The sequence below is a fragment of the Sebastes umbrosus genome, chromosome 22 (assembly GCF_015220745.1).
Source record: "Sebastes umbrosus isolate fSebUmb1 chromosome 22, fSebUmb1.pri, whole genome shotgun sequence".
In the NCBI taxonomy this organism is placed as follows: domain Eukaryota; kingdom Metazoa; phylum Chordata; class Actinopteri; order Perciformes; family Sebastidae; genus Sebastes; species Sebastes umbrosus.
In genome coordinates this window covers 817,823-845,338 of record NC_051290.1, presented here as the reverse complement: position 1 = coordinate 845,338, position 27,516 = coordinate 817,823, and the positions used below count along the sequence as shown (strand labels likewise).

Here is a 27,516-nt window from a genome sequence, read left to right as displayed (position 1 = left end):
GTTAATGTCAACATGGATGACGAGTTACAAGCGTTGCTGACCTCGTTGTCTCTGCTAGCAGCTGTTGAGTAGCTAAACTCTGCATTTTATAACGCTACTACCGCCTACATGCTCAGGAGGGGAGCTATTATTCGAGCGCTTTGCATTGATTCCCGTGTTCAGCGCTGCTTCCTGTTTACATCGGGCACGCCCAGCGTACGTGAATGGTCATGTGATATGCGTTTTTTTGAGGCGTGGCCGTACGGACGGAGATTTATTCTGAAACTTCCCTCGTCCTTTCGTTTCAAAATTAAAACGTACGAGTGTGGATGTAGCCTAAATCGCACATTTTCGACAACTTTGTTCTCATATGGATGTTAGAAAAATATCCATCTTTCACCTGAAACCAAATGGAAAGCAATTAAAAAACTACCGGATCGGATATCAGTGACAACGGGTCCGATCGATTCAATTCTATGTTTATATACAATACACATTAAATACTAGAATTTAAATTCCTGTTTACGTTTTGACCAATTTGTTGCTGCTTTATTTTATTTTTTTATTATTTTTTTAATAATAAATAATTCAGTAAATTTATATATATATATATATATATATATATATATATATATATATATATATATATATATGTATTTATTTGTTACATTTTGTTTTACAAAGTTAGGAAAGCCTGTTGCCTTACATATAACAGAAGTCACATCCACACAGCGAGGCATACAGCTGATTAATTAAACTCTGGTATCGGATCTGAAAAAGTCGGATCGGTGCGTCCCGATAAAAACAAAGTGTGGATGTGATACCTGTGTCCCTGCTGGGGCATTATGGGTACTTTAAGGTGAAGCAGAGAGGAGGAGGAGGAGGAGGCTGACACTGACATTTAACAGAGGTCGAGAGGAGACATTTTATCAGCTGGATTTGTCCCGTTTTGTTAAATCTAAACAGTTCTCTCTTTGAGTTTCTAAATCAGAGGTAGAGATAGAGAGAAGAAGCTGAGCGGCCGATCGGTCTCTCCCTCCCCTCGACTCAGACGGAGATTAAAAACAGAGGGAGGAATGAAACAAACAGATGGAGGACATGAACAAGTTTGTCTGTGCCGATAAAAACACTGTTGGGAAATATGCGGTAATCATAATAATGAAGACATGTCCTGCCTTTTTCTCCTTCTTGCCCTCGGACCTTCTTGCCCTCACTGCTGAGTCTCAGATGAGAAAAGGCCTCCTGCAACAACACGTTTACATCTTTACTTCCCTGGATGGAGAGAAGAGCAGCTGGAGGGTGTTTCTATAAAGACTTCTAAACACTTGAAAGACTAAAGACATCAATCTGCTCAGAAACGCTGCGAATATCAAACAGACATAAGAGAAATGTGCAGCATGAAAAGAATCAGAGGAGAGGAGTGATGGACGGAGTGATGGACGGAGTGATGGATGGAGTGATGGACGGAGTGATAGACGGAGTGATGGATGGAGTGATGGACAGAGTGATGGACGGAGTGATGGACGGAGTGATGGACGGAGTGATGGACAGAGTGATGGACGTAGTGATGGACAGAGTGATGGACGGAGTGATGGACGGAGTGATGGACAGAGTGATGGACAGAGTCCCGGTGTTTACTGGATTTAAACTACTAGATTATAAAGTCATGAAATTATGAGTAAAAAACTCGGAAAGTGGAGCGAGGTGACGATCCTGAAAGATCCACACAACACTTTAATCAGTTTTTTGTCGTAAATTTCTGAGTCTTTTTTTCTCTTAAATTTACCACTTTAATCTCAGAGAATATCCAAGTTTTTTTCTCGTAAATTTATGATTTTATAATCGTGTAAATTTGTGAGTTTTTTTCTCGTAAATTTGCCACTTTAATCTCCGAATTTCCAAGTTTTTTCTGATAATTTTGAGTTTGTTTCTCACAAATTTATGACTTCATAATCTCGCAAATTTCTGAGTTTTTTCTCGCAAATTTACCACCTTATACTCAGTATATCTGAGTTTTCTTTCTCATAAATTTACCACTTTAATCTCAGAGAATATTCAATTTTTTTCTCGCAAATTCAGTTAAATAGTTTAATAGTTTTTTCTAGGAATGTTACCCCCCTCCCCCGGCTCCGTTATTATATTTTTTTAACTTATAACAGCCGTTATACGCCGTCGTAGTATATAACCTTAACAGTGTGGTGACCTAAACTCTGCATTGTGTGCGTCTCACCGTCAGTAGAAAGGCGACTGGGAGCTGAAGTAGAGCCTCTGTGTTTGGGAGGCCGGAGGGCTGAGCGTGGACAGAGAGGAGAGGGGAGAGAGGGTGAAGGGGGAGGGCGGCGGAGGAGGTGGAGGGAGGCAGGTGGTGAAGGCTCTGCCGCCGCAGGTCAGCAACCCAGGACTGGTGGCGGAGGGGGGGGCGGCGGCGAGCGGAGGAGAGGGGCTGCTGGGAGAATCACAGGAAGCTGCGCTCAGGAAGGACGAGTCTGGAAGGTGAGGAGGAGGAGGAGGGAGGGAGGAAGAACAGGATGGGAAGAGTCCAGTAGATATGATGAGAAACGGAGGTGAAGAATAGAGAAAAGGATGGAGGGAAGAATGTAAAAGCCTTACTACAATGAGCAGTTGTGTACATCTTTTTATATATATGCTATATCATTTATATAGCCCAATAATCACAGATCTGTCCAGCATACGACACCTTCTGTCCTCAGACCCTCGATTCAGATAAGGAAAACTCACTTCAGCTCTATTTTAGTGAAAGGTTCAACAGTATATTCGGCAGTTTTGTGAATCATTTTGTTAAAAGACGTATGTAAAACTGTATGCACTCTATACTAGAGGTGTCACGATTAGGATTCTACATCAGAAATCAGCTTCCGATCTCAACTTTAATCTCAGTGAATATCCAGATTTTTTTCTCGTAAATTTGAGTTTTCTCATAAATTTATGATTTTATAATCTCGTAAATTTCAGATTTTTTTCTCGTATATTTACCACTTTAATCTCAGAGAATATCCAAGTGTTTTTTTCTTGTAAATTTCTGAGTTTTTCCCCCAGAAATTTTACCATTTTCGAGTTCAGTTCTTTTTCTTGAGAAGAATTTGAAAGTGTAATTGACAGTTGTCGGGGCATAAAAGCAATAATCTGTTGATCTTTACGAATCAAGACTCTATAGTCCAACAATGACATGTTTAAATCGAAAATGGAATCGAATCGTGACCTTAAAATCAAAGTCAAATCGAATCGAGGATTTGGAGAATCGTGACACCCCTACTCTATACACAGCTAGCATGCTGCACCAGTTGGTGGGCTGACGGTGGCCGGTTGGAAAAATTGCCCTAGTGTACACCGCAAGAGCAACGTGACATGAATGAATGAAATGACTATTGATGATGAATATTAAATATTTTGTGCATGTGAACGTAGTCACCAAGCTGACTGGAAGCTGTTGTGTATGATTTAGTGACGCAGGTGTTTAAATGCAGATAACCAACCACCTCAATAATATTCAAGGGAGTCTTGATGTGTTTCCATGCCGTCACCCTGCCGGTGATGTTATTTTAAATACATATATATATATATATATTATTTTGAACAGAACTCCTCAAAGCTACGACGCGTAGTTCCTGCAGCCAGGCTTTGACAGACGCTGGCGCAGGCGGCGCTGTGATTGGCTCAGAGGGAGCTCCAGATGGCACCGGTTCAGAGTCTGAACTGTGTCGTAGCAGCTGTCAAACAATTCCCACCGTAACACGGCTGCCAAACCGGTCCCCTTCCTGCCGCATCCAGGTGATTAAGGACGCTGCGGCGCCTGCAGGGGCCTGAACTTCTGAAAACTTTCTGCCACTCCAATCAGCCCAGAGAAGAGGAGAAACTCAAATAAAAGCAGGGAACAACATTTCCCTCTTTATCGCGTCGTGTTATTTTAGTTCTGTGCCGTCCAGCTCGGTTTAATTTCCTTTTATCTGCACAATGTAAACGTAGAAGAAGGAAACAATAATGTGGATCTGAATTAATGATGACGGTTAGATTGTAAAAACGCAATAATGCAGATTAATGTGCTGCTTTAGCTGCAGGCTGCTGGGACAGGTCCAGTTGTGTGTGAATACAAAGAGAGCGTTTTATAATGCATGGTGTCCTCCTCCACTGTCTACTGCACACTTTCTAAAGGCAGTGGGTTATCAACAGCTCATAAAACTGAGAAGGTCTCAGTTTATTGTGCAAACAATAGTTGCCTTTACGACATCGTAACCCATCAAATCCAGTATATACTGTACTAACTGAACTGCATTATGTTCAACAGCATCAGTGCTTCTGCTTTATGGACTCTACTGGCAGTAAAAACTCCTTCCATCCTTTTAATGCAACACAAGCTGAAGACATCACGTAGCCTCTGTTAACAATACGCACAAGTGTACAAACAGAAGAAGAAGAAGAAGAAGAAGTCAAGGTACAGTGGTTTTAAGTGTCAATCAACATCATCATACAACTCTGGTTACATCGTCTCGAGAGGTGAATCACTCATATCACAGAGAAGATCACAGAATCAATATATTTGCTTCATCTGAGTCTATGTGGAGGTAGAAGGAAGTTACCGCTTTTATTGTGGTAGTCTGAGTAACGTGACGTCATATCCGTTCCGTATCCGTCAACCAAAACAAACCTCAGAAAGCAGAAAACGTTGGAGGGTCGTCGTGGATACGACCTGCACCCTCACATGTTAAATCCAGCGTGGTAAACACTACACATCCAGTAAAGGATGGAAACACTTTGGGTTTCACACATTGACAGGAAAAGCAGAGCTAGACATCACGCCTAAAGCTGCATGCTAACAAAATATGGCCCAAAAAATGTCCAAAAAAAGTCTGAGATATGTCTGATATATGTCTGCATAAAAGTCTGAAAAATGTCTGCAAAATATCCGAAAAAAAGTTAGCAGGAAACGTTATGGTATGGCGGTAACGTGGCGGTCGAGCCGGCCGTCGCTCTCATCTCCGTGGTCAAATGGGCCGACGCTACGACTGTAGAGCACCCAGATACTGACATTTATGTTAAATGCATTGAAACGGCCCGATGGAGCTGACCATGATGGATAAAGAGAACGGAGCTGACGGGAGAGCTAGAGACCACCTTGGAGAAGTTAGAGGAAGTAGACACGTCTGGTTTTCAAAATAAGGCGTTAATAAGGGAACTGTATATAAATAAATACATCTATGGAAATAAGATTGATGGATTATATTCAGCAGACATATAAAACAAAGTCCCCAGAAGTGTATGATTCAACTTTTTCTCATGGCTTAGTGTTAAATCGTTAATATTGAATCACACAGCTAAAGCCAGCTCACTTTGGCTCAGTTCAACTCAACGTGAGATCAAGCAGGATCCTGTGATCACCAAATACAGCTCTACATATTACATGCGGGCGCCACATTTACATATTCAAACCGGTCTGCAGGAGAGCCACAGCTCACCTCCTGCAGGAGAAAACCGTGACTTTACTGAGCAGCTGTAAAAGTCCACCATGCAGGCCTCTGAAGCCAGCTGCTGCTGATGATTTACCAACTTTATCACTGCATCGAAACTTGGAAAACCTCGTTAACTAAAGCTCCTACTTTCAGACTTGTAAATGTGAAATGATTTCCATACAGAGAGTTGGTGGTGTGCCAGCGTGTTAAGCTCCTCTGGCCGTGTGAAGCCATACAGCACAGACTGCCTCACCTCTGGCTCGTTTACGCATATGGCACGAGAGTAAACAGTGTGTTTATGCATACAGCAAGTCAACATCCCAGCAAACAAGCAGCCAAGACGGGGCTCATATATATGGATGGATGTATGTGAACGCTGCACACACCACATACCCTCTGCTCTGTGTATATATATATATGTGTGTGTGTGTGTGTGTGTGTGTGTGTGTGTGTTGGACAGTACCCAGGTTCCACAGGGTCGTCTGTGCAGCCAGCTCTTTGGCATCATCCAGCATCACACACAGCTTGTCTGGGAGGTAGGTGCTTCGTGTTGACGGGATCACCACCTGCAGACACACATGTTTATTTACAAGGGATGTTCCTAATGACTAATTTACCTCACGTTTAAACGACTAGTTTAGAAAGCAGATGTGGAGGGAGGGCACATGGTCGCTGCTCAGCTGCAGGGGAGAGAGTGGTGGAGTTCTTGGCGGGGTTCCCGGGCCGGGACCTCAGAGTGGGCACCGCAAGGTGGACGTAGCGGCAGCCGTCGTCCTAGCAGAGGACCATCTCGCGGTCCGCACAGAAGGTGCGAACACCAACCCTCGCGCCAACCCTCACTTGAGTCAAGTGATTCACATGTTGTGTCAGCGTCAGGTGAAGTATGGCACGGTGACGTAAAGGTGAAGTAAAGCACATTGAGGTGAAGATATGTGAGAAGAAGTTGAAACAAAGTAAGGTAAGCTGAGGTGAAATTAGGTGAAGTGATGTAGTCCTGACGTAGATAATACCTGACCTCCTCATTCAAGTCGACGGTGCACAACACTCTGCATTACTGCATACATAAATCTCTTGTTTATGTGCAGAACGCTGGTCTGTTGTTGTGGATAAGCAGTGGTTAAACTGTGTAACTGTGTAATGGGATTGGTGCACAGACCTTGTACAGCAGCAGCGGCTTCCCGTCGTGTCCAGGTGTGGAGTACAGGTGGTACTCGGGCTGCGACCAGTGGCTTTTGCAGCAGTAAAAGTCGAGCAGACTGACGGCGGAGCCGATCTGACCCTGCTTCAGAGACAGCAGGCTGGTCGGGGAGAGGGGAGTGCCGGGAAACAGGGGGAGCATACAGCGGTCCGAGTCCTCTGGTGATACAAAGACAAACACTCACAGGGTTAGCATGAGCGCTCTCTCAACCAACGTCACTACCTCTGTGAAGATGTTTCACTGTAACTGAGTCCAAACCAAAATGTTTTATTGCACCTCGATTCAGTCCGATTTCTGGTAAGATTGTTGGATGGTTTGTTGGATATTTATTGGTCATTTCCGAGAGGAAACGAGGGGAATGAATCCACATTTTTATTTCACATGTTTACAACGTTTTCCTGAACGCCACCATTAATCAAAGCAGCTCGACTGTCGCAGCCGTACGTCCGTCCTTCATGAAATATCAGCAGCGTTAGCTGTCAGTAAACAAGACACTTGAGCTGCTGTAATCACCATGATATATGAAACATATCCAGTTATGCTAATTATATCATTAATCAAACTGGGGTGTGCATTCATTAGTGAATTTCTTCCATGTCAACATGCCTTGTCTTCAACACATAATATGAACGTTATCTTAAAGCTTGAAATGGCTCCAACAAACTCTGGCTTCCATGATTAAATGCAAATGCACGCTGCTCTGTTTGCTTTGCTTCAGTTAATGGAAATAATTAATTTTCATTTTGTTGTTTACTGTTTCAACAGTTTGCGTGAGAACATCAGTAAATCACTGTTAAACTATTTTACATTTTAATTACTGAGAATAAATAGCTGAGACGACTGTTGTTACTTCCTGCCCTCTGAACATATTTAGGGTTCTTGTTTTTAAGATTTCTGAATATCAACACTTAGATAATCAAAACAAATTGTGTGTTTTCTATTATATCTAGTTGGGACTCATTTCCTGCACACGTTTCTCTTCACTAAACTGTTGAACAATTTGCTCTGCAGCAGGAAACAACTTCATAAGTCCTGACAGTCTGACAACATCCAGTTTGTTCTGGAGTCACGTGGTGCTGCTGAGCTGCTTGAGCTAATGAGCTCCTGAATTGATATATTTCACCCCTCTGTTCCCTGTTTATTAATCCGCCACATGACCCCCGGGGAGCGGGGAACCGTATGATGTAAAAATGGCTCTGAAACCTTTTTAATCCAGTTTGTTCCAAATCTCTAAACACGGCTCAAAGAACAGTTTGTATATATGTCATGACACCAAAGTGGTGGATATGCCGTTGGTGCGCTAAACTGGAGCGCTAAAGTTAGTCAGCATTGTATTTTATTACATTTTAAACTGTGGACTCCCTGAGGTCGGGCATGTTACTGCAGTGGAAACAGGTTTAGAGAAGGAGTCGATTCAACTAGTGATTTAAAGAGTTGGTCTAGACTTAGTTTGTAGTAGAGTTGGACCATAGACTGTATATGAGAAGTGGACGTAGTCACCATGACGTCACCCATTGGTTTGTGAAACTGCGGATTTGAATCCCTGAGTTCTTGAGTTTTGTCCGTCATCTTCTTAGTTTTTGGCCGTCGCTATCTTGTTTTTTTGCAACCAGAAGTGACACAAGAGACCAGAGCTACTGCGGTTTTGAAGCCTTGAGTTCGGCATTTTGCCCGTCGCGATCTTGGTTTTTCCACCTGTGAAAAGCTTGTTGTTTAATTCCTGTTAATTCCAGTCCTTCTAACTGATTAATGTCAAAGTGAGAAGCTTTAAATTCACTCAGCTGCTGGACAGAAATAGCTTCTCTCCCTCCATATATCCATTTCTCCCTCTGAATCATCTCCATCTTTCCTCTAAAGCTCTTCCTCTCTTGTTCCCTTCATCCCCATCAATCTCTTTCTCGGTCCGGCCCTCCTTCTCAATCTTAAATCTGGCCCAAAACTCCCAAAGTGATTCTTTAATTCCTCTTCTCAGACGTCCCTCTCATCCCCCCGCTCCCTCGATTGTAGTAGTACAAGTACTGCTATGACATCTTTCCTCTCAAATATTTCACAGTCTTTTTGTGGGAAAGTTAACTCTAAAACTTTTCTCATTTTCAGAAATGTCTGCAGGCGACTAGAGTTTTGCTCCATCACCAGATTATTATCACGGCTGTATCAATAAGACTTGATGGATGTGGTTTGTAAGTGGATAAGGCAAAGTTAAAAACCTGCTCAAACGTACAGGAGAAAAACAGAGAGCCGGTCTGCATGCATTATAAAACAAGACAACGGTATAGTACTGGTGTTTATTAGGAACCAGTAGAGTTCACGTAGAAGCAGAAGCAGCAGGTATCATGCTCTAAAGAAACGTTCCTGTAGTTTTGGGAGAACTTTTGCCCCTCTGTACATGTGCAACTGGACAATATAGAAACATATGGTATTGCAATATGAGACTAAATGTCATCCTAGATAAAAAAAAAAAGTTAGTAATCTGCTGCCAACAATCTACCCAGAAATTTCTACCGTAAAGATCTTCCAAAAGCAACAACTGTCCTCCCAAAACAGCTTTACTTTATCAACGTTAAGATAGTCGGTAGAAAATACTGTGATATTTGATCATGAAGTAGTTAGAAGTAAAAGAATTGATTTTACGGTATAACAAGTGTATTCATGAGGAGCACGGCTGCAGGCTGCTCAGTCATATCTAAAATGGAAATGATCATTCTGCTCCATATGAGCATGATTAATATTCTGCCATCTTTCTTGCTGCACATGAACAAAGTGCTCTTACTTTCACACTATGGTGGCGAAACAGGAACGGTTTCTCCAAAGTGAAAATTCATATATCTTCACGTGCTTTGTGTTGTGAGCGTTGGAGCAAATCCTCACATTTGAGATGCTTGGCATTCATGTTAATAAATGATGAGTAATCAGTCACAACAAATGAAGCAATTATCAGAATTAACACACATTGAAGCTCCTCCTCACCTGCTCCTGTGTAGAAGGGGCTCCCCAGGCGTGGCGGCAGGGGCACTGTTCTCAGTGGGGAGCATGCGTCTACAGCTCCTCCCATCATCCCTCCATCGCTCCTGTGTAGGTAAAACGTCCCGTTCCCTCCACCTCCTCCTCCTCCTCCTCCTCCTCCTCCTGCAGCTGGGTTGTTTCCCAGGTATCCCCTGCTGTTGTACCTCCTCCCCCCGGCCACGCTCCCCTCTCTGATCCCAGCCGGTTTGGCCAACGTCACCTCCACACTGGATCCGTCGATCTGGGCTCCGTTCATGAGGCTCAGCGCGGTGACGGCGTCGTCGCGGCAGCGGTAGTGAACGAAGGCGTAGTCGGTGAGCTTCTTGACGCGCTCCACGGAGCCCGGTTTGAAGCGGGAGAACTCCTGACGGAGAGTTTCTTCGCTGGTGCTCAGCATCAGGTTACGCACCTGGAGCAAAGACAGGACTGTTTTATTGTTTCTAGAATATTTCTCTGACTTGATTCTGTCATCAACAACTTAATGTAACACACAAGTTCAGTATGTAAACCTACGACAGCACATAGGACCATTGTAGGTATAAAAAAAATAATAATTACGGAAGGGGGGTAATATTCAGGGAAAAAAAACTCAGAAATTCTCTGATAATAAAGTCACAAATTTAATGCGAAAAAAACATAAATTATCTGAAATTAAAGTCACAAATTAATGCGAAAAAAAAACTGAAATTCTTTGAGAATAAACTCACAAATTTATGAGAAAAAAAAACTCAAATTTTCAGAGATTAAAGCCACAAATTTATGAGGAAAAAAACACAAATTCTGAGATTAAACTCAGAAATTTATGATAAAAAAACTCAGAAATTCTTTAAGACTTAAATCTGAAAATCGTGTTTTTGTTAAGGAAACACTTCTCTTCACTTCGCAAGGTTGAATCAAAATCAAAGACCAAAATTCAAAAATCAAAGACCGATTAGTCGACAAATCGCCTAAAGAAATCTTAGTCGACTGAGACCAAAACGACCGATTAGTCGACTAATCGACTGTGAAAATATAAGAACCAAGCTGTGATTAACTGGAATTATCCTGTAAGTGAGTACTGCCTGGAAACCATGCTGAAATACTACAGCATTGTTTATAAAATCATCAGTAATACATGAAACATCTGCTTTAAAATCAGAGGAAGTTGTTCTCAGTTAGCAGTGTGTGTCGCACGCGCGCGCACACACACACACACACACACACACACACACACACACACACACACACACACACACACACACACACACACACACACACACACACACACACACACACACAGGGCTTTGTTTACCTCTGGGCCTCCCCTGCTAAAAATACTCTCCCTCCCACAACTGTAATGTGCTTTTGGGTTTCTATTTGTTGCCCTCAGATCACATCTCAGCCCTCCACAGTAATTGATCCCCTGGAGGAGTCTCCTCCCCGCTGCTCCGCTCTCTCTCACCTTTCATCTGAACAACCCTGCTGAATATTTCAGAGGCCTCTCTCCTCCTAAAACGACGACCTCTGGCTGCAGAGCGGAGCAGCGCAGGAGGACACCTTGTTATTCGAAGGTGATCCTGAGTTAAAGGGGTTTTTAGAAAGTTTGGGGTTGAAGTGGGCACCAGTGATCGACGGTTTCCAGCCCAAATCACAACTTCAAATCCGCTCAATTCAATAAGAAACCAGCCCAAATCACAACCTCGTCAGGATCTTACATAAAGGACTCGGACGCGCTGCATGACCTCCTCGTCCACGTCTTTCTCTGGCTCGGCCCAGTCCACCTGGATGGAGTGACCCCACAGCTGGAAGGTTCCTGTTGAGCACAGCAGGACCACAACACCATCACAACAGTTATAATGACAACACACCTTCAGATTTTAAACAATCTCATACAACACGCTCTTGAATTTATCATATTTTTAGTATGATTGTTTTGACCACGGATCACAGCGCTGAGCTATGAAATTCTCCACAAAACGCTACCTAACGTTACAGTAACATTAGCTGTATGGGCAGTCAACTCTTCAAATAGTAAATCAGCAAATTAACATTACATGCGGCTATTTCATTGGGATGAAATGACGTAACGTGAATAAAACGTTTATACATTATAAGATATTCATCTGTAATGGTGAAGACGCCAACTCCCATGATCCCGCGCTACTTCACGACGTCATCAAACTACTCCTTTTGTTATTGTTTTGAGTGAGAGCCCTCTAGCGACAGAAATTACATATTGTGTGTTTAACAAAAAAAAAAAATAATAGACGTATGAAATAAAAAATTAAGTCACTACAAAAACACACAGTCCACTTGCGGTTGTACTGCGGTGTTTTAGAGTGATGTATGTGTTTATCTTTGGCTGAATATAGACCAGAAAACAGCTCAACGTTTCATTTCAGATTTCAGTTATCAACAATAATTAGCTACAGCTGATAATCACCTCGGGATCGTCCGGGAGGAGCTGGACCCGGCCCCGGATTAACGGAAGAAAAATGGACAGATCATATGATGTAATCTACCACCGGTGACGTTTGTCATTTCAACCAGCAAACACAGAATCCCACTGAGCAGTTTAACACCGCAGGTTTCCTTTTTGTGTCCGACAGTCAGACGTGCTGCTCTGAATAATTACTGATCCATCAGACAGATCCTGACACGTCTAATCTCGTCATTAATGTGATTTATAGATAACGGTCGAAACAGACGGCTCACTTCACTGGGAGTATTGTCTGGTGTATATGTGGCAGGTCATCTAATCAGGAGATAATGATACAAATAAATAAAGTGCACTTCTTTACCTTTTCCTGAGGAAGATCGTCTGTGGTTGAAATAATTAAAGTCATATCCACATCAAATAAAAAGACAGTAGCGTGTTTTTTCTTGAGTTACTCGTAGGGATGCACCGATACCAATATCAGTATCGGGTCGGACACTGTGCTCATGTACTCCTAATCGCAAAGAGCCGGTTGCAGCGCACCGCCTCGTATGCGGGACTCCCCAGCCTGTCGTATGTCGCTCACACCCTCCAGCTGGCTGTTAACGAGGGTCTTTTGGCACAGAGAAGTACTCGTATCGGTACTCGGTATCGACGGCGAAACTTAAGTACTTGTACTCGGTCTGAAAAAAAGTGTTATCGGTGCATCCCTAATTTTTTCAGTAGTTATTTTGATGACTAATTTTACTTGAGTACAGCTTTTGGCTACTCTGCCTGGAACTAATGTATGTCAGAGGAATTAAATGTAGTCTCTGATTCCTCCCGTGGAAACTCTGGGAAGGTTCCTGAGTTAGTGGAAAGGTTCCTTGAAGTGGAAATGAGCTTTAAATGGATCACAGGAGGGGAGAGTTTACTCCCTCTGCTAAACAATGTCCTGCTGTGTATAGATCAAATAACCAGATGGGAAAGTGTGTTTGTGGCCAATACATCACAAATCAATGTACTGTATTACGTAAAAGTCCAATACTGCAGTCCTGCTCATTGATTTTTGACAGCACAGACCACAGATAGCTCAATAGATATCCAGCAGCACATTCTGCATGTGGATAGTAAACTTTGCTAAATAATCATTCTGTATAGGAGGTTAATTAAGTGGTGAAAACTCAGCAGCTAGAAAACGTCTACTTCTATAAACACTCCAGTTTATTAGGTACACCGAGCTCAATCTAACGCAGTCTAAAACAACAAATATATATAATATAATGTTCATTCTGTGTTGATTCAACTGCAGAAGGATGAAGTCTGTGCTGCTGTTGAACTGGATTGCATTTATTCTTTTGTCCAGGGCAGCAACTAACAATTATTTTCATTATAGATTAATCTGCACATTATTTTCCTGATTAATTAACTAGTCAGCCAGAAAATAGAGTAAAATTCAGTTCAAACCACCCAGATTATTGATTTGCTATCAAATAAATCAAAGAAAAACAGCAAATCCTCAAAATTAAGAAGCTGTAACGAGGAATTGTTTGGTATTTATACTTAAAATTCCTTATTCAATACAAAATAGCTGCTGATTTAAATAATGGACTAATGGTTTCTCTAAGTTTGTCCTTCACATTTATATGAATAAGTGTTAACAGAAAGACCACAAACTACATCCAGGATTTACTGCAGGACTGTTGCACTAGACTGCATTAGTTTTAGCTCGGTGTACCTAATAAACTGGAAATTACGAGTGCATCTGAAGTCACACAAGTTGAGGCTTTTTGCTGCAGTGCTCTGAGTTCTGCTTCCCTCTGCTGGACAAAGACAGGAAGTGGCCCAGAGTCAGCGCTACAGACGTGATGGAGGAGACACCAGACAGATGCAGAGAGAGTCACAGTGTGCATTACCTGGTATGAGCTTCCTCCGGGCCATGGCTGCCGCTTTGTGGGATTCATACTCGACGAAGGCAAAGCCTCGGTTTCTGCTCTTATCTACGGAGCTGGGATACACGATCACATCCACCACGCCATCTGTCACCTGGGACACGCAGGGAGAGGACGATGACATTAGAGTGAAACATGTAGAAAATGGTTACAACCTATATGTGTGTGGAGGCAGGTAAAGACTGTATATACCAATACAAACTTTGCTTTTCCACTGCTAATTGTATTTTAGTCAACTTATTTTTGTACATTTAGTTTCCAAGTTTTTAAAGATTATTTAAGCAACTTTTTCCACAAGTTAATTGAAGGCAATGCAGTCCTGAAAACCCTATTACTAATTAATTTATTCTCTCAGGATTTTCGTGCCTGGAGGAGCTCTTAATTTGGTATCATGGGGATGTGAAAAGGCTGGCGGTTCAGGCAGAGCGACCTCCATCCAATTATCTTACTCCACATTTTAATCACTTTACTCTACAGCCTCCCTGCAGTGTTTTATACAGCTGATCTCTTTCCATGGTTACTACCAGTGGCGATTTGAGGGGGGATGCCATCCAGAATAGATTAGTTAGAATCTACGGCCCCGACCACGACTCTGAAATATCAGTAAGTTAGAATCTTCTTCTTCTGTTGTTATTGTTGTTATATTGTCGATGTGACTGTGAGGAGAGCAGGTGAGTGCGTGTACCTTCGTCATTTCCTCCATGATCTCGTCCTTCCTCTTGTCTTTAGGGATGGAGCCGATGAAGAGGCGGCAGTTGTCCAGACTCACGCACACGCCGATGAACTTCCCCGGACGGATCTCGGAGTTGTCCAACATCTGGATGGCTCTCTGCGCCGCCTCTCTGGACACACGGTCACCAACACTTCATTAATCACAATGATGGACGGTGCAATCGCTTTGTTTTCTTAATGGCTCCTCTCACTCACTCAAATCCCATTTTCAAAATATTTTTTTTAAAAAAATAAGTCCCTAGAAGTGTATGATTCAACTTTTTCCCATGATCTAATGTTAAAAAAAGTTTTTTAAAAAAATCACAATAAATCGTAATATCGAATCGCAATACAAAGGGTTACCTGTTGGTGTACATGACGAAGGCGTAGCCGCGGTTCTCCCCACTGAACTCCATCATCAGTCTGAACTCGTAGATCCTGCCGGCTCTCTCGAACAGAGGGACCAGCTCGTCTTCGTACAGGTCTCTGGGGATCTTCCCCACAAACACCTCGCAGCCCCGCGGCGGGGGCGGGCCCTCCCAGCCTGCGGCGGGACAAAAGAGATTTTGTTGTTCAGAGCTGAACGGTTGTCGTGTACTATGACACACTACACGACATAAGAGGATCGATTTTCGCACACGACACTCATTTATCGTTCCCGATCCCCTACGACGGCCGTATCGGGCTATAATCGGGCTGATATCGTGTAGTCTGAACCGGGCATTAGGTACATTTTGAACAGATAAACATGTGTGATTAATCACTATTGACTATGGACAATCATGCGATTAATCGGGTGAATTAAATATTTCAATCGACTGACAGCCCTAATCATAACACAGCACTGATTCTGGCTTTCTTCATGGTGTATTTCCTGTTTTCATGGTCTTCACACACACACCTGGCGGCGGTCCACCATACTTCCTCTGTCCGTTCTCCTGCACCATGTTGTATCCCGTCTTCTCCATCAGATCGAGCAGAGCCATCTCTTTGGCACAGGACGCTTTGAACTCGTCCTCGCCCACCAGCGGGCTGACTTTACCCGAGTCTCCGTCCATGTCTCCGTCTGACTCTCTGTCTCCGTCTGTCCAAAAAACACAACAGCTAACTGTCAAAATTCAGGTCCTGCAATGCTCTAAACTACAGCTGGGAAGAATTACTTGGTTTGATTTCTGAATTTAACGACAAAACAAATTCTGCCTTCAAGTTTAAGAAATCAAGAATTCATCAGTGCTCAAGCTAACACAGAAGTCAAACATGTCTCATTTGGTGGCCATAACTCCTTAAAATGTAATCTGACTTTCTGACATTTGATCAGGTGTAAAACAACGAGCTAAAAGAAAAATAGTCTATATAATTAACATCCAGATCAATAAAATATTAATCAGAATATCAATCAACAACCATTTTGATTAATTGCTACTTATGAAGGAAAGAATGTCAAATATTTGCTGTTTCCAGCTTCTGAAATGTGCTAAACACGCAAAGAGATGCTCTGAGAACTTATGATGGACATTTTTCACTATTTTCTGACATTTTATATACTAAAGGCATAATGGAGAGATTAATCAATATAAAAAATAATCAGTAGTTGCAGCTCTAGTTACTACAATAACTCTGATTAACTTTAAATTGGCTTTTTTAAGAAATGTTATTTTATTACATATTCAATGCATTTTTAAATCCAATTAAAAAGTAATTTCATACTAAACAGGAGGCTGAAAATATGAAATCAGTAGAGTGTCAGAGGTTCCATCTATGCAACAGCGAGATGATAAAAATGCATTTTAAAACAACCAAAATAACTGTGTTTTGCTGAATGTACTAAGCAATATTTAAGCACATTTAAGCCCATAAAATGACTTTCCCTTAAAGGAAGAATAAGATAAATTCTGAATAATATGCCACACAACTGCTATCACTGTGGGAAAAAAACAAAACCTGACATAATTAACTTTAGTGTAACCAGAAAAACTGCTTTGACTTCAAATTTTATGTTGATAAAGACTTGTAAAATACATAATGTAAAATAAAACAATATGAGTCTAAAATCTAATGTAGAATAAAACAAAACAAAATAAAACATAACAAATCTAAAAGATATAATATAAAATAAAATAATAGCAACTGAAACAAATACAAATAAAATAAAACTTATAAAAACCTAAACGGAAATAAAATAAAATAAAACTTTGAAAAAGCTAAAACCTAAAATAAAAAATCGAAAATCAAATAAAACAAAAATCTAATATATAACATAAAATTAAAAATTAAGTTTAATTTATTTAATAAAAAATAAATAAAACGTAGAAAAATGTAAAATTAAATGAAATAAAATAAATAAAAAATATAAATAAATAAATATAATAATAATAATAATAATATAAATAATTTATAATGTTGGCCAATGCTGGCGTTGTTGATAAAAACATAAAATGTGAAAGAAAAAAAAAGAAAATAAAACTTAGAAAAATCTAAAATCTAAAATAAAAAAAATAAAATAAAACATAAATCTAATATATACCATATAAAATAAAATGAAATGTATACACATATATATACACGTTTTATTTATTTAATAAAAAATAAATAAAACGTATAAATATGTAAAATGAAATAAAAATTTAAAAAATAAAATCTAAAATAAAATGCAATAAAATAAATTGACCTGACACACTCTTTCAGAGCCAGAGACAAATATATAATATATAATAATAAATAATAAAATCCACTAAATCAAAACACCTGTTTGCTCCAACATCACTGAAATAAGAAGTTGGCTTAAAGTAGCTAACTCGTTAGTTCAACTTTAGCTGACTGAATTCACTTAGTTAGTTATGAATAGATTAATAAATATATTAAAGCAGTAAAAACATCGTTAGCAACATTTAGCTTAGCGGTTAGCTTAGCGGTTAGCTTAGCGGTTAGCATTCAGATATAAACTCTCTTACCGGCTCTTATTCGGTCTGCCGCCATTTCTTCTCTCAGTAAACCGTTTTTTCTGTTTTTAACAGAACTAAAACATCAACCAGCAACAGTTCAGATGTATTGTTATGATATTATATTGTTATAATGTTATATAATGTTATATAATGTCACTGACGGACGTCAATTAAAACTTTAAAAACTCACCTGGTAAGAAAACTTCTCTATTTACTCCAAATACGGCTCTAAGCCAATCAACGGGGCGGAAGTTATGATTGACATGAAGAGCGGGTCCTTTTAGCCAATCAGAACGTTTATCGGGGTCACGGAAGGCGGGACCACATGTAGATACGTACGTAGAATTAAAAAAAATAATAAAACATAATAAATCTGACATAAAATAAAGAAAAATAAAAAAATAAAATAAATATAGAAAATATATTATATAAAACGTAAAAAATTTAAAATTAAAAAATAAAATTAAAAATAATAAATCTGACATAAAATTAAATTAAATTAAAAATTAAAATAAAACAAAACCAAATAAAATATAGAAAATCTAAAATATATCATATAAAATAATATGAAACATAAAAAATTTAAAATAAGATAATACTAAACAAAATCAAATAAAACTTAAAAATAAAACATCTGAGAAACATAATATAAAACGTAAAAATCTAAAATTGAATAAAATAAAATAAAATAATAAAACTGAAAAAATTTAAATAAAATAAAACTTGTAAAATGTAAACTGAAATAAAATAAAATAAAACATAAAAATCTAAAAACTAAAATGAAAATGGAAAATAAAACTTGTAAAAATCTAATCTGAAATAAAATAAAATAAAACATAAATATCTCAAATTAAAATGGAAAATAAAACGAAACAAAATCAAATAAAACTAAATGAAACATAACAAATATAAATATAAAATCATATCTAATAAAAACGTAAAAAAAATCTAAAATTAATTGAAATAAAACATAAAACATTTAAAATTAAATTAAACAAAACTAAATCAAATAAAACGTAAATTAAAACATAACAAATCTAAATTATATAATATAATAATATAAAGCAAACAAAACAAAATAAAATATGACTAATCTAAAATATGTTATATAAAATTAAATAATATAAAATTAAAAAAGAAAATCCACCTTCTTGTTCTTATATGTTACCATATTTGTATTTATGATTTTCTTCAATTAAGGCAAACAATTAAAATGGAGATGGTGCAAGTTTTTAATGATAAAGCTTTCAGTCTCTGGACCCTGTAGTTCCCGTGGTCCAAATACACAGGAAGCTTTAAAAAAAAATTATAGAATCCATTAGATGTCTAGCCTAAATATCTAATTTTGATGATTAAAACTCAATGATCAAACAAAATGATCATACAGTTGAATCAACTCCTCTCAAAACAGATTCCACAATAACTGAACATGATCAATAACCATCCACTAGATGGAGCAGCTGCACTGTCTTATTATCACTGATATTTACATTTACATGCTATAATGCTGACGGAGCAGAGTGAGCTTCAGTTCCTATATCCAAAAAACCATGATGGATTGGAAAATAGACATAATAGAATATGATTAGATGTATCCTTTAAAGGTCCCATATTGTAAAAAGTGAGATTTGTATGTCTTTTATATTATAAAGCAGATTTAAGTGCTATATAAATACTGTTAAACTATCAAAACGCTCAATATACGGAGAAATACACACAGCCCGTATTCAGAAATTGCCCGTTTGAAACAAGCCATTAGGATTTCTGTCCATTTGTGATGTCACAAATATACAATATTTAGACCATCACACGGTTTTAAACTTAAACGTTCTAAATGTGTCCCAGTTTATTTCCTGTTGCAGTGTATGTAGATAACATCAGCTGACAGGAAGTCAACATGGACCCAAACTGTTGCCTAGCAACGCAATTCCTTTGCAATTCCATTGAAACGCACTAAAACGGAGCATTTCAGGCAGGAGGGTGAATACAGGTATATTCATAAAGTTTTTTTTTTAACATTACAGCATGTAAACATGTTCTAGTAGAAACACTATATACAAGTATGAACCTGAAAATGAGCACGATATGGGACCTTTAAAGAGGTAAGTGAACACAGAATGAAATCTGTTACAGAACAGTTGTTTTTCCACAATCTGGAAGAACCTGAACACGATTTCTACACTCATATTTCTAAACATAAACACAAATAAAACAAAGACGCTGGAACATGAATGCTGAAGCGTTTATTGCAGTAAATGTAAGAGTTTTGTGTTTGCAGTGGTTATCAGGAAACAGACCAAGTCCATCTGCAGCACATCAGCTGATCAGCTGTCGATGTCAACGCTGATTGAACACGTGACATCAGCTGGTGATGATCACATGTTCTTGGCACATACAAAGGAATTCACCTCTGAGCAAGGTGCATCGCTCCAGAATCCCCACACTGGAAAAAATAGACAGAAAACATCACATTCAGTGGCATCAGGACCATGAAAAATCAGCAAAAACTCAGTGGTGTTTGTGTCAGTGAAAATGTATTAAATATTAATATTACTGTCAGGTTCATGTCATTGCAGCACTGTGACTAATTTAATAGTAAATTAATTTAAATCTGACATAAAATAAAAATAAAAAAATGAAAATGAAACAAATCAAAATAAAATATATAAAATCTAAATTATATAAAATAAAATAAAACATAATAAATCTTACATAAAATAAAAATTTTAAAAATGAAAATGAAACAAAGCAAAATAAAATATAGAAAAATCTAAACTATATAATTTAAAATAAAATAATATAAACATAAACACTTTAAAATATATATTTAAAAAAAATCATATAAAACATAAAAAATGTAAAATAAAATAATACGAAACAAAATCAAATAAAACTTAAAAATAAAACATCTAAGAAACATAATATAAAATTAAATAATATAAAACATAAAAATCTACAAAATAAAAATAATAAAATAATAGAAACTGAAAAAATGTAAATAAAATAAAACTTGTAAAAATCTAAACTGAAATAAAATAAAATAAAATAAAACATAAACATCTTAATCTAAAATAAAAATGGAAAATAAAACAAAACTAAATCAAATAAAACTAAATGAAACATAACAAATATAAAATGAAATAAAATAAAAATGTAAAAAAAAATATAAAATGAAACAAAATAAAACAAAAATGTAAAATTAAATTAAACAAAACTAAATCAAATGAAACGTAAAATAAAACATTAAAAAAATAAAAATTATATAATATAAAATATAATAATATAAAGCAAACAAAACAAAATAAAATATAACTAATCTAAAATATGTTATACAAAACTAAATAATATAAAAAAGTCAATATTTTGGCCCCCCATCCATTCTTATAACTGCACCCTTTCTTTACGCCTCTATCTTTCCTTACTCGTCATGTCCGCCTCGACGCAGTCCTGGTCTCCACCAGCGTTGTCCGGCTCACCGATCTTCCAGGCAGGGTAGTTGAATTTAGATCCATCGTTGAATGTAAAGACTCCCTGAAAAACACAAAGGTGGAGGATCAGTGATGACGTGACACACATGTCATCATCCATCAGGCTCTTTCCTCCCATTCAGCCATCCATCACTTAGTTTCTCTTACGAAGAAGTAGCAAGTTTATTTTCTGAAGTAAATTTAAGTAGAGTTCAAGTATATTTCCCAAGTATACTTATGCAGTAAGTATACTAATATCAATGTACTAGTAATTTAGTTGTAAGTGTACTGACTACAACTAATTCTTGGGACTAAATTCGCCCACTTTTTAGTTTATAAAAGTAGACTTTTAAGTGTAAGAATATTAATCTTTGAGTACACAACTAGTCTTATTTTGTACTGCAACTATACTATAAGTATACACAGTGTACTTCAATACTTCTTTCGACTAAATAGACCTACTTTTTAGTTTATAAAAGTACACCTTAAGTGTAAGTATTGTACTGACTAGTTCTATACTTGTAGCCCACTTTTTAGTTCATGAAAGTACACTTTAAAGTATACTCAGTAAACTACTAGTTTGATACTGCAAGTATACTTGTAAGTTTTCTTTAACTTATAGTACTTAGCCGATGATTTATGTATTACATAAAGAGACTATTTGACTTGATGTTTTGTGATGAGATAAAAAACAATTAAAAAAATTAGTTTTTCCCGCATGCCTTCGCGGTGAACGGAGGACGCAAAAACATAGAAAATTCTTGAAGATTTAAAGTAAATTAATATCAAAACATACATTTACAAACTCCCACATCCTCTTATAGGCTACCCTATCAAAAAAAAATAAGCATAAGCCAAGTACACTTAGACATTTCTGTATACTTGTCAGTATAAACCAAGTATGCTTGGACTTTTCTGTATACTTATCAGTATAAACCAAATATACTTGGCCTTTTCTGTATACTTGCCAAGTACACTTAGACATTTCTGTAAACTTGTCAGTATAAGCCAAGTATGCTTGGCCTTTTCTGTATACTTGCCAAGTATACCTAGACATTTCTGTTTACTTGTCAGTATACGCCAAGTATGCTTGGACTTTTCTGTATACTTGCCAAGTATACTTAGACATTTCTGTTTACTTGTCAGGATACGCCAGGTATACTTGGACTTTTCTGTCTCTACTTTTGTTAAGCATATCTCTGATAAGTACATAAGAAGTAACCTGAAAGCATACTGTCTTATTTTAAGTTTAAATGAAGTACACTAATAGCACCCTTGAATAACCTTCTTTTCGGTGAGGGTTACCAACCAGCCGATCAGTCTGATCACAACGAGACGTTCACTGCTTACCCCTGACTTTTTGCCTCCAATCCAAACAGTTTGGATTTGAGGGTCAGCGCGTAAGGTCATACAAAGCGTGCTTATCATCTCGTCCTCGCCGTGCAGCGACACCAGATTACCGTCGAAGGTGTTCTCGCAGTGTTCCTGAAATCAGCAGAAATGCAAGCAAGGATAAGCATTCACCAGGATACATGTATTACCTTCTTCTGATGCCCGTGTGAGTGTGTTTGCGTCACGTGTGCATCCTGGAAAGTTTTTTTTGTTTCGATCAATTTAGCACAGCGTTTGTCATCGATGCGGATCCAACCGCCATCACACGGCATATCTGGGTAGCGTTCACAAAAGCCCAGGGCTGAAGGCACTGTTGGAACAGAAGAGTTTTAATGACCGAGTTGTTCTTGGGTTTTAGTTCGGTAATGTGTTGGTGATGGTGCAGTACTTTACTGTCTTGGGCCGTCACGGCGTCCAGGACGCCCACCAACAGCAGGACAGCGGTTACCACAGCTGGACGCATGACTCAGGCTTCACTAACTCTCCATAGCTGGAATATGACCTGGAAAGGTGACATGTGTGAACGCTTATAAGGTGGTAGCATAATCAATACATCCTATTAATTCACCTCTTAAAGGAGTCGGTAGATTTTCTTCCTTCTGATATCTTAAAACATACAGAGAGAGAGGAAAAGCAGCTCACCACAGATGTGTTCTGGTTTCTCGTTGCTCCTCCGTCTGATTGTCTGGTGTCTCTTCCTCTCACTCTTAAACTCACCCCTCATGCCCCGTGGACATGTCAACGCTCTGCCAATGTCACCAAACCGATCATTTTCACACGATTAATTAGAAGAACAAACACAGGAGGAAAGTATTCCCATGCAACTGAAAATGTGTTTAAGGTGTGTGGGAGAAAAGATATCAGCAGAAACTCACTTCAGGTGAGTCGGAGGTTCTGTTTTATCCCCCAGTGACTAAACCCAAACACTTTAACCCGGTACCGGGCCCGGCTGAGCTCTGTGTTAAAACACTGCCTTTAAAAACTTCATAAAATGCTGTGGTGGTCTTTTGTTCTGAATAGTTTCTAAAAGACGAGGCCTTAACGCGACTAAAGCAACACTCAGAGTGGATTTAGTCTAAACAATGTTGGTTTGGAAACAATTTCAATATTTTAGTTACAAAATCAACAGACGAGAAATTGTATTTTTACTTTTTTTTAATATATTGAATGTACATACTTGACTTTGGATTATTTTTTTCTTATCTTATTTACATTGTTATTGATCTTATTTGTTATTATCTACTTGATCATATTTCTTTATTATAATAAAACTACTCCATTTGGAGTCAAAATTATACAGTTTAGTTGTTTTTCTTATTGATGTTATACTGTGCACAATGGTAGAATGTGATGATGCACAATGGTAGAATTTGATGATGCACAATGGTAGAATGTGATGATGCACAATGGTAGAATTTGATGATGCACAATGGTAGAATGTGATTATGCACAATGGTAGAATGTGATGATGCACGATGGTAGAATGTGATGATGCACAATGGTAGAATGTGATGATGCACAATGGTAGAATGTGATGATGCACGATGGTAGAATGTGATGATGCACAATGGTAGAATGTGATGATGCACAATGGTAGAATTTGATGATGCACAATGGTAGAATGTGATGATGCACAATGGTAGAATTTGATGATGCACAATGGTAGAATGTGATGATGCACAATGGTAGAATTTGATGATGCACAATGGTAGAATGTGATTATGCACAATGGTAGAATGTGATGATGCACGATGGTAGAATGTGATGATGCACAATGGTAGAATGTGATGATGCACAATGGTAGAATGTGATGATGCACGATGGTAGAATGTGATGATGCACAATGGTAGAATGTGATGATGCACAATGGTAGAATGTGATGATGCACGATGGTAGAATGTGATGATGCACAATGGTAGAATGTGATGATGCACAATGGTAGAATTTGATGATGCACAATGGTAGAATGTGATGATGCACAATGGTAGAATTTGATGATGCACAATGGTAGAATTTGATGATGCACAATGGTAGAATGTGATTATGCACAATGGTAGAATTTGATGATGCACAACGGTAGAATGTGATGATGCACAACGGTAGAATGTGATGATGCACAACGGTAGAATGTGATGATGCACAATGGTAGAATGTGATGATGCACAACGGTAGAATGTGATGATGCACAACGGTAGAATGTGATGATGCACAATTGTAGAAAGTGATGATGCACAGGGTAAACGTCATGGCCAAAGGCTCCATTGTGTGCCCATAGCCTCCTGTAGTGGATATCAGGAGTATTATATATCCAGATTCCCTTTCAAGAGGTAGAAAACCCATTTGGCACACTTTGGGTATCGAAGTGGACCAAATGGAGAGTCCTCCTGGTCCTATCCTCACTAAAACCTTTATAGAATCTATGTGCTTTGTGTTATTTATATCTGCTTTGGCTCAGTTGTAGTCGAGGAGTTGCTGAATGAATTCAGTGTATACTATATTAAAGTATACTCTCAGTAAACTACTAGTTTAATAGTTTTTACTGCAAGTATACTTGTAAGTTTTCTTTAAGTTAACTTATAGCATGTATCGTAATCCAAATATACATTTCTGTAAACTTTATAAGTATACGCCAAGTATCCTTGGACTTTTCTGTATACTTACCAAGTACACTTAGACATTTCTGCATACTTTTCGGTATAAGCCGAAGTATATTTTAGTATAATTTTTGTTAAGTATAACTCTGATAAGTACATAAAAAGTCCACTGATAGCACACTTGATTAACCTTCTTTTTGGTAAAGGTGGATAAAACACATCAGGTAAGATCGTTTGTACGTGGTCATAGCTACGTTAGCTAGCTAGTTAGCTAGTGTTGGTGGCGTATATTGTGCGACATGAGAGATGTAGTTCACTGAGCGGTTTCACACTAAACTAAATGATACTACGACAAACTTTACAGACTTTCTTGACTTGCAAATTTCTTTTTTAAATGTACAAACATCATATGTGTGATTCATGGCGCAATAATTGGCGTCTCTTGCCGTTGACTACTGTTCATATTTCTTCCGAAAGAAGGTCCCATGGAGTCCACCGGAAGGGGCGGGGCTTCACCTCTATTAGAATTTGGATAAAACTGATAACACAAGAAATAAGGTGTGGCTCCACAGAGAGAGCAGAAGTGACTCCTCTTTTATTTACAGTCTCTCTCTCTTTGTGTAAGATAATAAAGTCGGTACGGAGTTCAGTTCAGGTGACAGTTTACTTTGACAACACTCAATGTTTGAAGTTGAAAGGTGGGGACGGCAAATATTAGTCAACGGTCTCACGTCCCGAAATGAACAGAAGTAAAAGAAGTTTAATCAAGTGTGCTTTAGTATACTTCTTTTAAACTTAAATTAAGAGAGTATGCTTTCAGATTACTTTAATGTACTTATCAGAGTTATACTTAAATATACTTGCCTTATACTGACAAGTATACAGAAATGTCTGCGTGTACCTGGCAAGTATACAGAAAAGTCCAAGTATACATGGCTTACACTGACAAGTTTACAGAAAATTATATTTGGATAAGTACTATAAGTTAACTTAAAGAAAACTTACAAGTATACTTGCAGTAAAAACTATTAAACTAGTAGTTTACTGAGAGTATACTTTAATATAGTATACACTGAATTCATTCAGCAACTCCTTGACTACAACTGAGCCAAAGCAGATATAAATAACACAAAGCACATAGATTCTATAAAGGTTTTAGTCAGGATAGGACCAGGAGGACTCTCCATCTGGTCCACTTGGATACCCAAAGTGTACCAAATGATATCCACTACAGGAGGCTATGTGCACATAATGTATGTACACAATGTCTTATCAGAGTTAAACCTAACAAAAGTATACTTAAGTATACTTGGATTATACCGACAAGTATACTACAGAAAAGTATGTTTGGATAAGTTAACATAAGAAAAAAATTAAAGTATACTTGCAGTAAAAACTATTAAACTAATAGTTTACTGAGAGTAGACTTTAAAGCATACTTTCATAAACTAAAAAGTGGTCTAGCTAACAAAAGGGGGTAGGGTGAATATTCCTGTATTTTTTCATATATATATATACATATATATATATCAGAAATAACTAGTTTTTTCCAACATCGTTGGGCCCTAATTTGTACAATAACAGGAATGCATTACAGCATGGACGTGAAAACAGCGCTCTGTTTATTTTAATGTGAAACTGCAGTCAAAATATGTTGTCGCTAAAATCAAAGAATAACTGTGATAAATAATCAATAATGAGCATTTTGGCCATAATCGTGCCGCCCTACTGCATTCAGTCACAGAAAATAATAACAGTGAATATAAATGTATAATAAAGATTATTCAGTGAAAACTACACAAAGGAGGAAAATATAATGTTGGACTACGAAACAATAAGAACAAGAGAATATGTATGAAGCAGATAAAAACAATAATGGGAACACATCTGGAATAAATCATTCGAAACTCATTATTTCAGGGAAAATCATTCTTTTGACCACATCTATGGCTGAGGACATTCGTTGACGTGACAGTGGTTGTATTCGGGAGGGGGGGATGGTAAACCTTGTCTCTGTTCAAAGATAGTCTCTGGTGTCGGATGTGAATGTCCTCCTTGATCTTTCTCCAGCTGTCGACTCGTGGATGGATTATTGAACGGGTCTACGGGGCACAGGCCCAGGGGGTCGACTACAGTCAACAGTTTCTGGTCTTTACCAAACAATTCATCCAGAAAATACTCAGCAGATTAATGGATGGTAAAGAACTAAATATATAACAGGTATAAAGGCCAGTATGTAGTCGTAGCCACGACAACACACATGCTGTTCAGAACATGAAGTTACCGTTGGGCAGACTTCAATGTGGAGAGAAGCTCAGAATATAACACATATATCAGGGCATGGGCAGGAGAAAACAGCTAGCTAGGCTCTGAAACATGTTCACAACGATGCAGTGTGAAGACGTTGGTGGGATTTAA

The 27,516-nt window shown here is 38.2% G+C and overlaps 2 protein-coding genes and 1 long non-coding RNA gene across 6 annotated transcripts; 1 reads left to right on the top strand and 2 right to left on the bottom strand.

Annotated features, from left to right (window-relative positions):
- Window positions 1–675: 675 nt before the first annotated feature.
- On the bottom strand, window positions 676–17,928 carry rbm46 (RNA binding motif protein 46). Of its 4 annotated transcripts, XM_037758947.1 has the most exons (12): window positions 17,836–17,871; window positions 17,655–17,719; window positions 15,605–15,787; window positions 15,067–15,247; window positions 14,678–14,834; window positions 13,957–14,086; window positions 11,340–11,437; window positions 9,610–10,054; window positions 6,601–6,800; window positions 5,908–6,010; window positions 2,210–2,465; window positions 676–1,221 (listed from the first exon to the last, which is right to left on the bottom strand). In XM_037758947.1, exons 2-11 carry the CDS (start codon window positions 17,677–17,679, stop codon window positions 2,212–2,214), a joined length of 1,776 nt encoding a protein of 591 aa, XP_037614875.1. In that variant the 5' UTR covers window positions 17,680–17,719; window positions 17,836–17,871; the 3' UTR covers window positions 676–1,221; window positions 2,210–2,211. The 4 variants fall into 4 exon arrangements, with proteins under 4 accessions (XP_037614875.1, XP_037614876.1, XP_037614874.1 ...); XM_037758948.1 differs by lacking the exon at window positions 17,655–17,719 and having other exon boundaries at window positions 17,836–17,928; XM_037758946.1 differs by lacking the exon at window positions 17,836–17,871 and having other exon boundaries at window positions 17,655–17,815.
- LOC119481805 lies at window positions 15,952–27,277 on the top strand. The gene is made up of 3 exons (XR_005205272.1): window positions 15,952–15,962; window positions 23,082–23,083; window positions 27,090–27,277. It is a non-coding gene; the product is annotated as an uncharacterized LOC119481805 (long non-coding RNA).
- Window positions 19,874–23,353, bottom strand: LOC119481794 (lectin-like). Its single transcript, XM_037759033.1, has 6 exons — window positions 23,147–23,353; window positions 22,898–23,006; window positions 22,690–22,814; window positions 22,463–22,597; window positions 21,068–21,176; window positions 19,874–20,088 (listed from the first exon to the last, which is right to left on the bottom strand). The coding sequence occupies exons 2-6, from the start codon at window positions 22,965–22,967 to the stop codon at window positions 20,021–20,023; spliced, it is 507 nt and encodes a 168-aa protein (XP_037614961.1). The 5' UTR covers window positions 22,968–23,006; window positions 23,147–23,353; the 3' UTR covers window positions 19,874–20,020.
- Window positions 27,278–27,516: the final 239 nt, after the last annotated feature.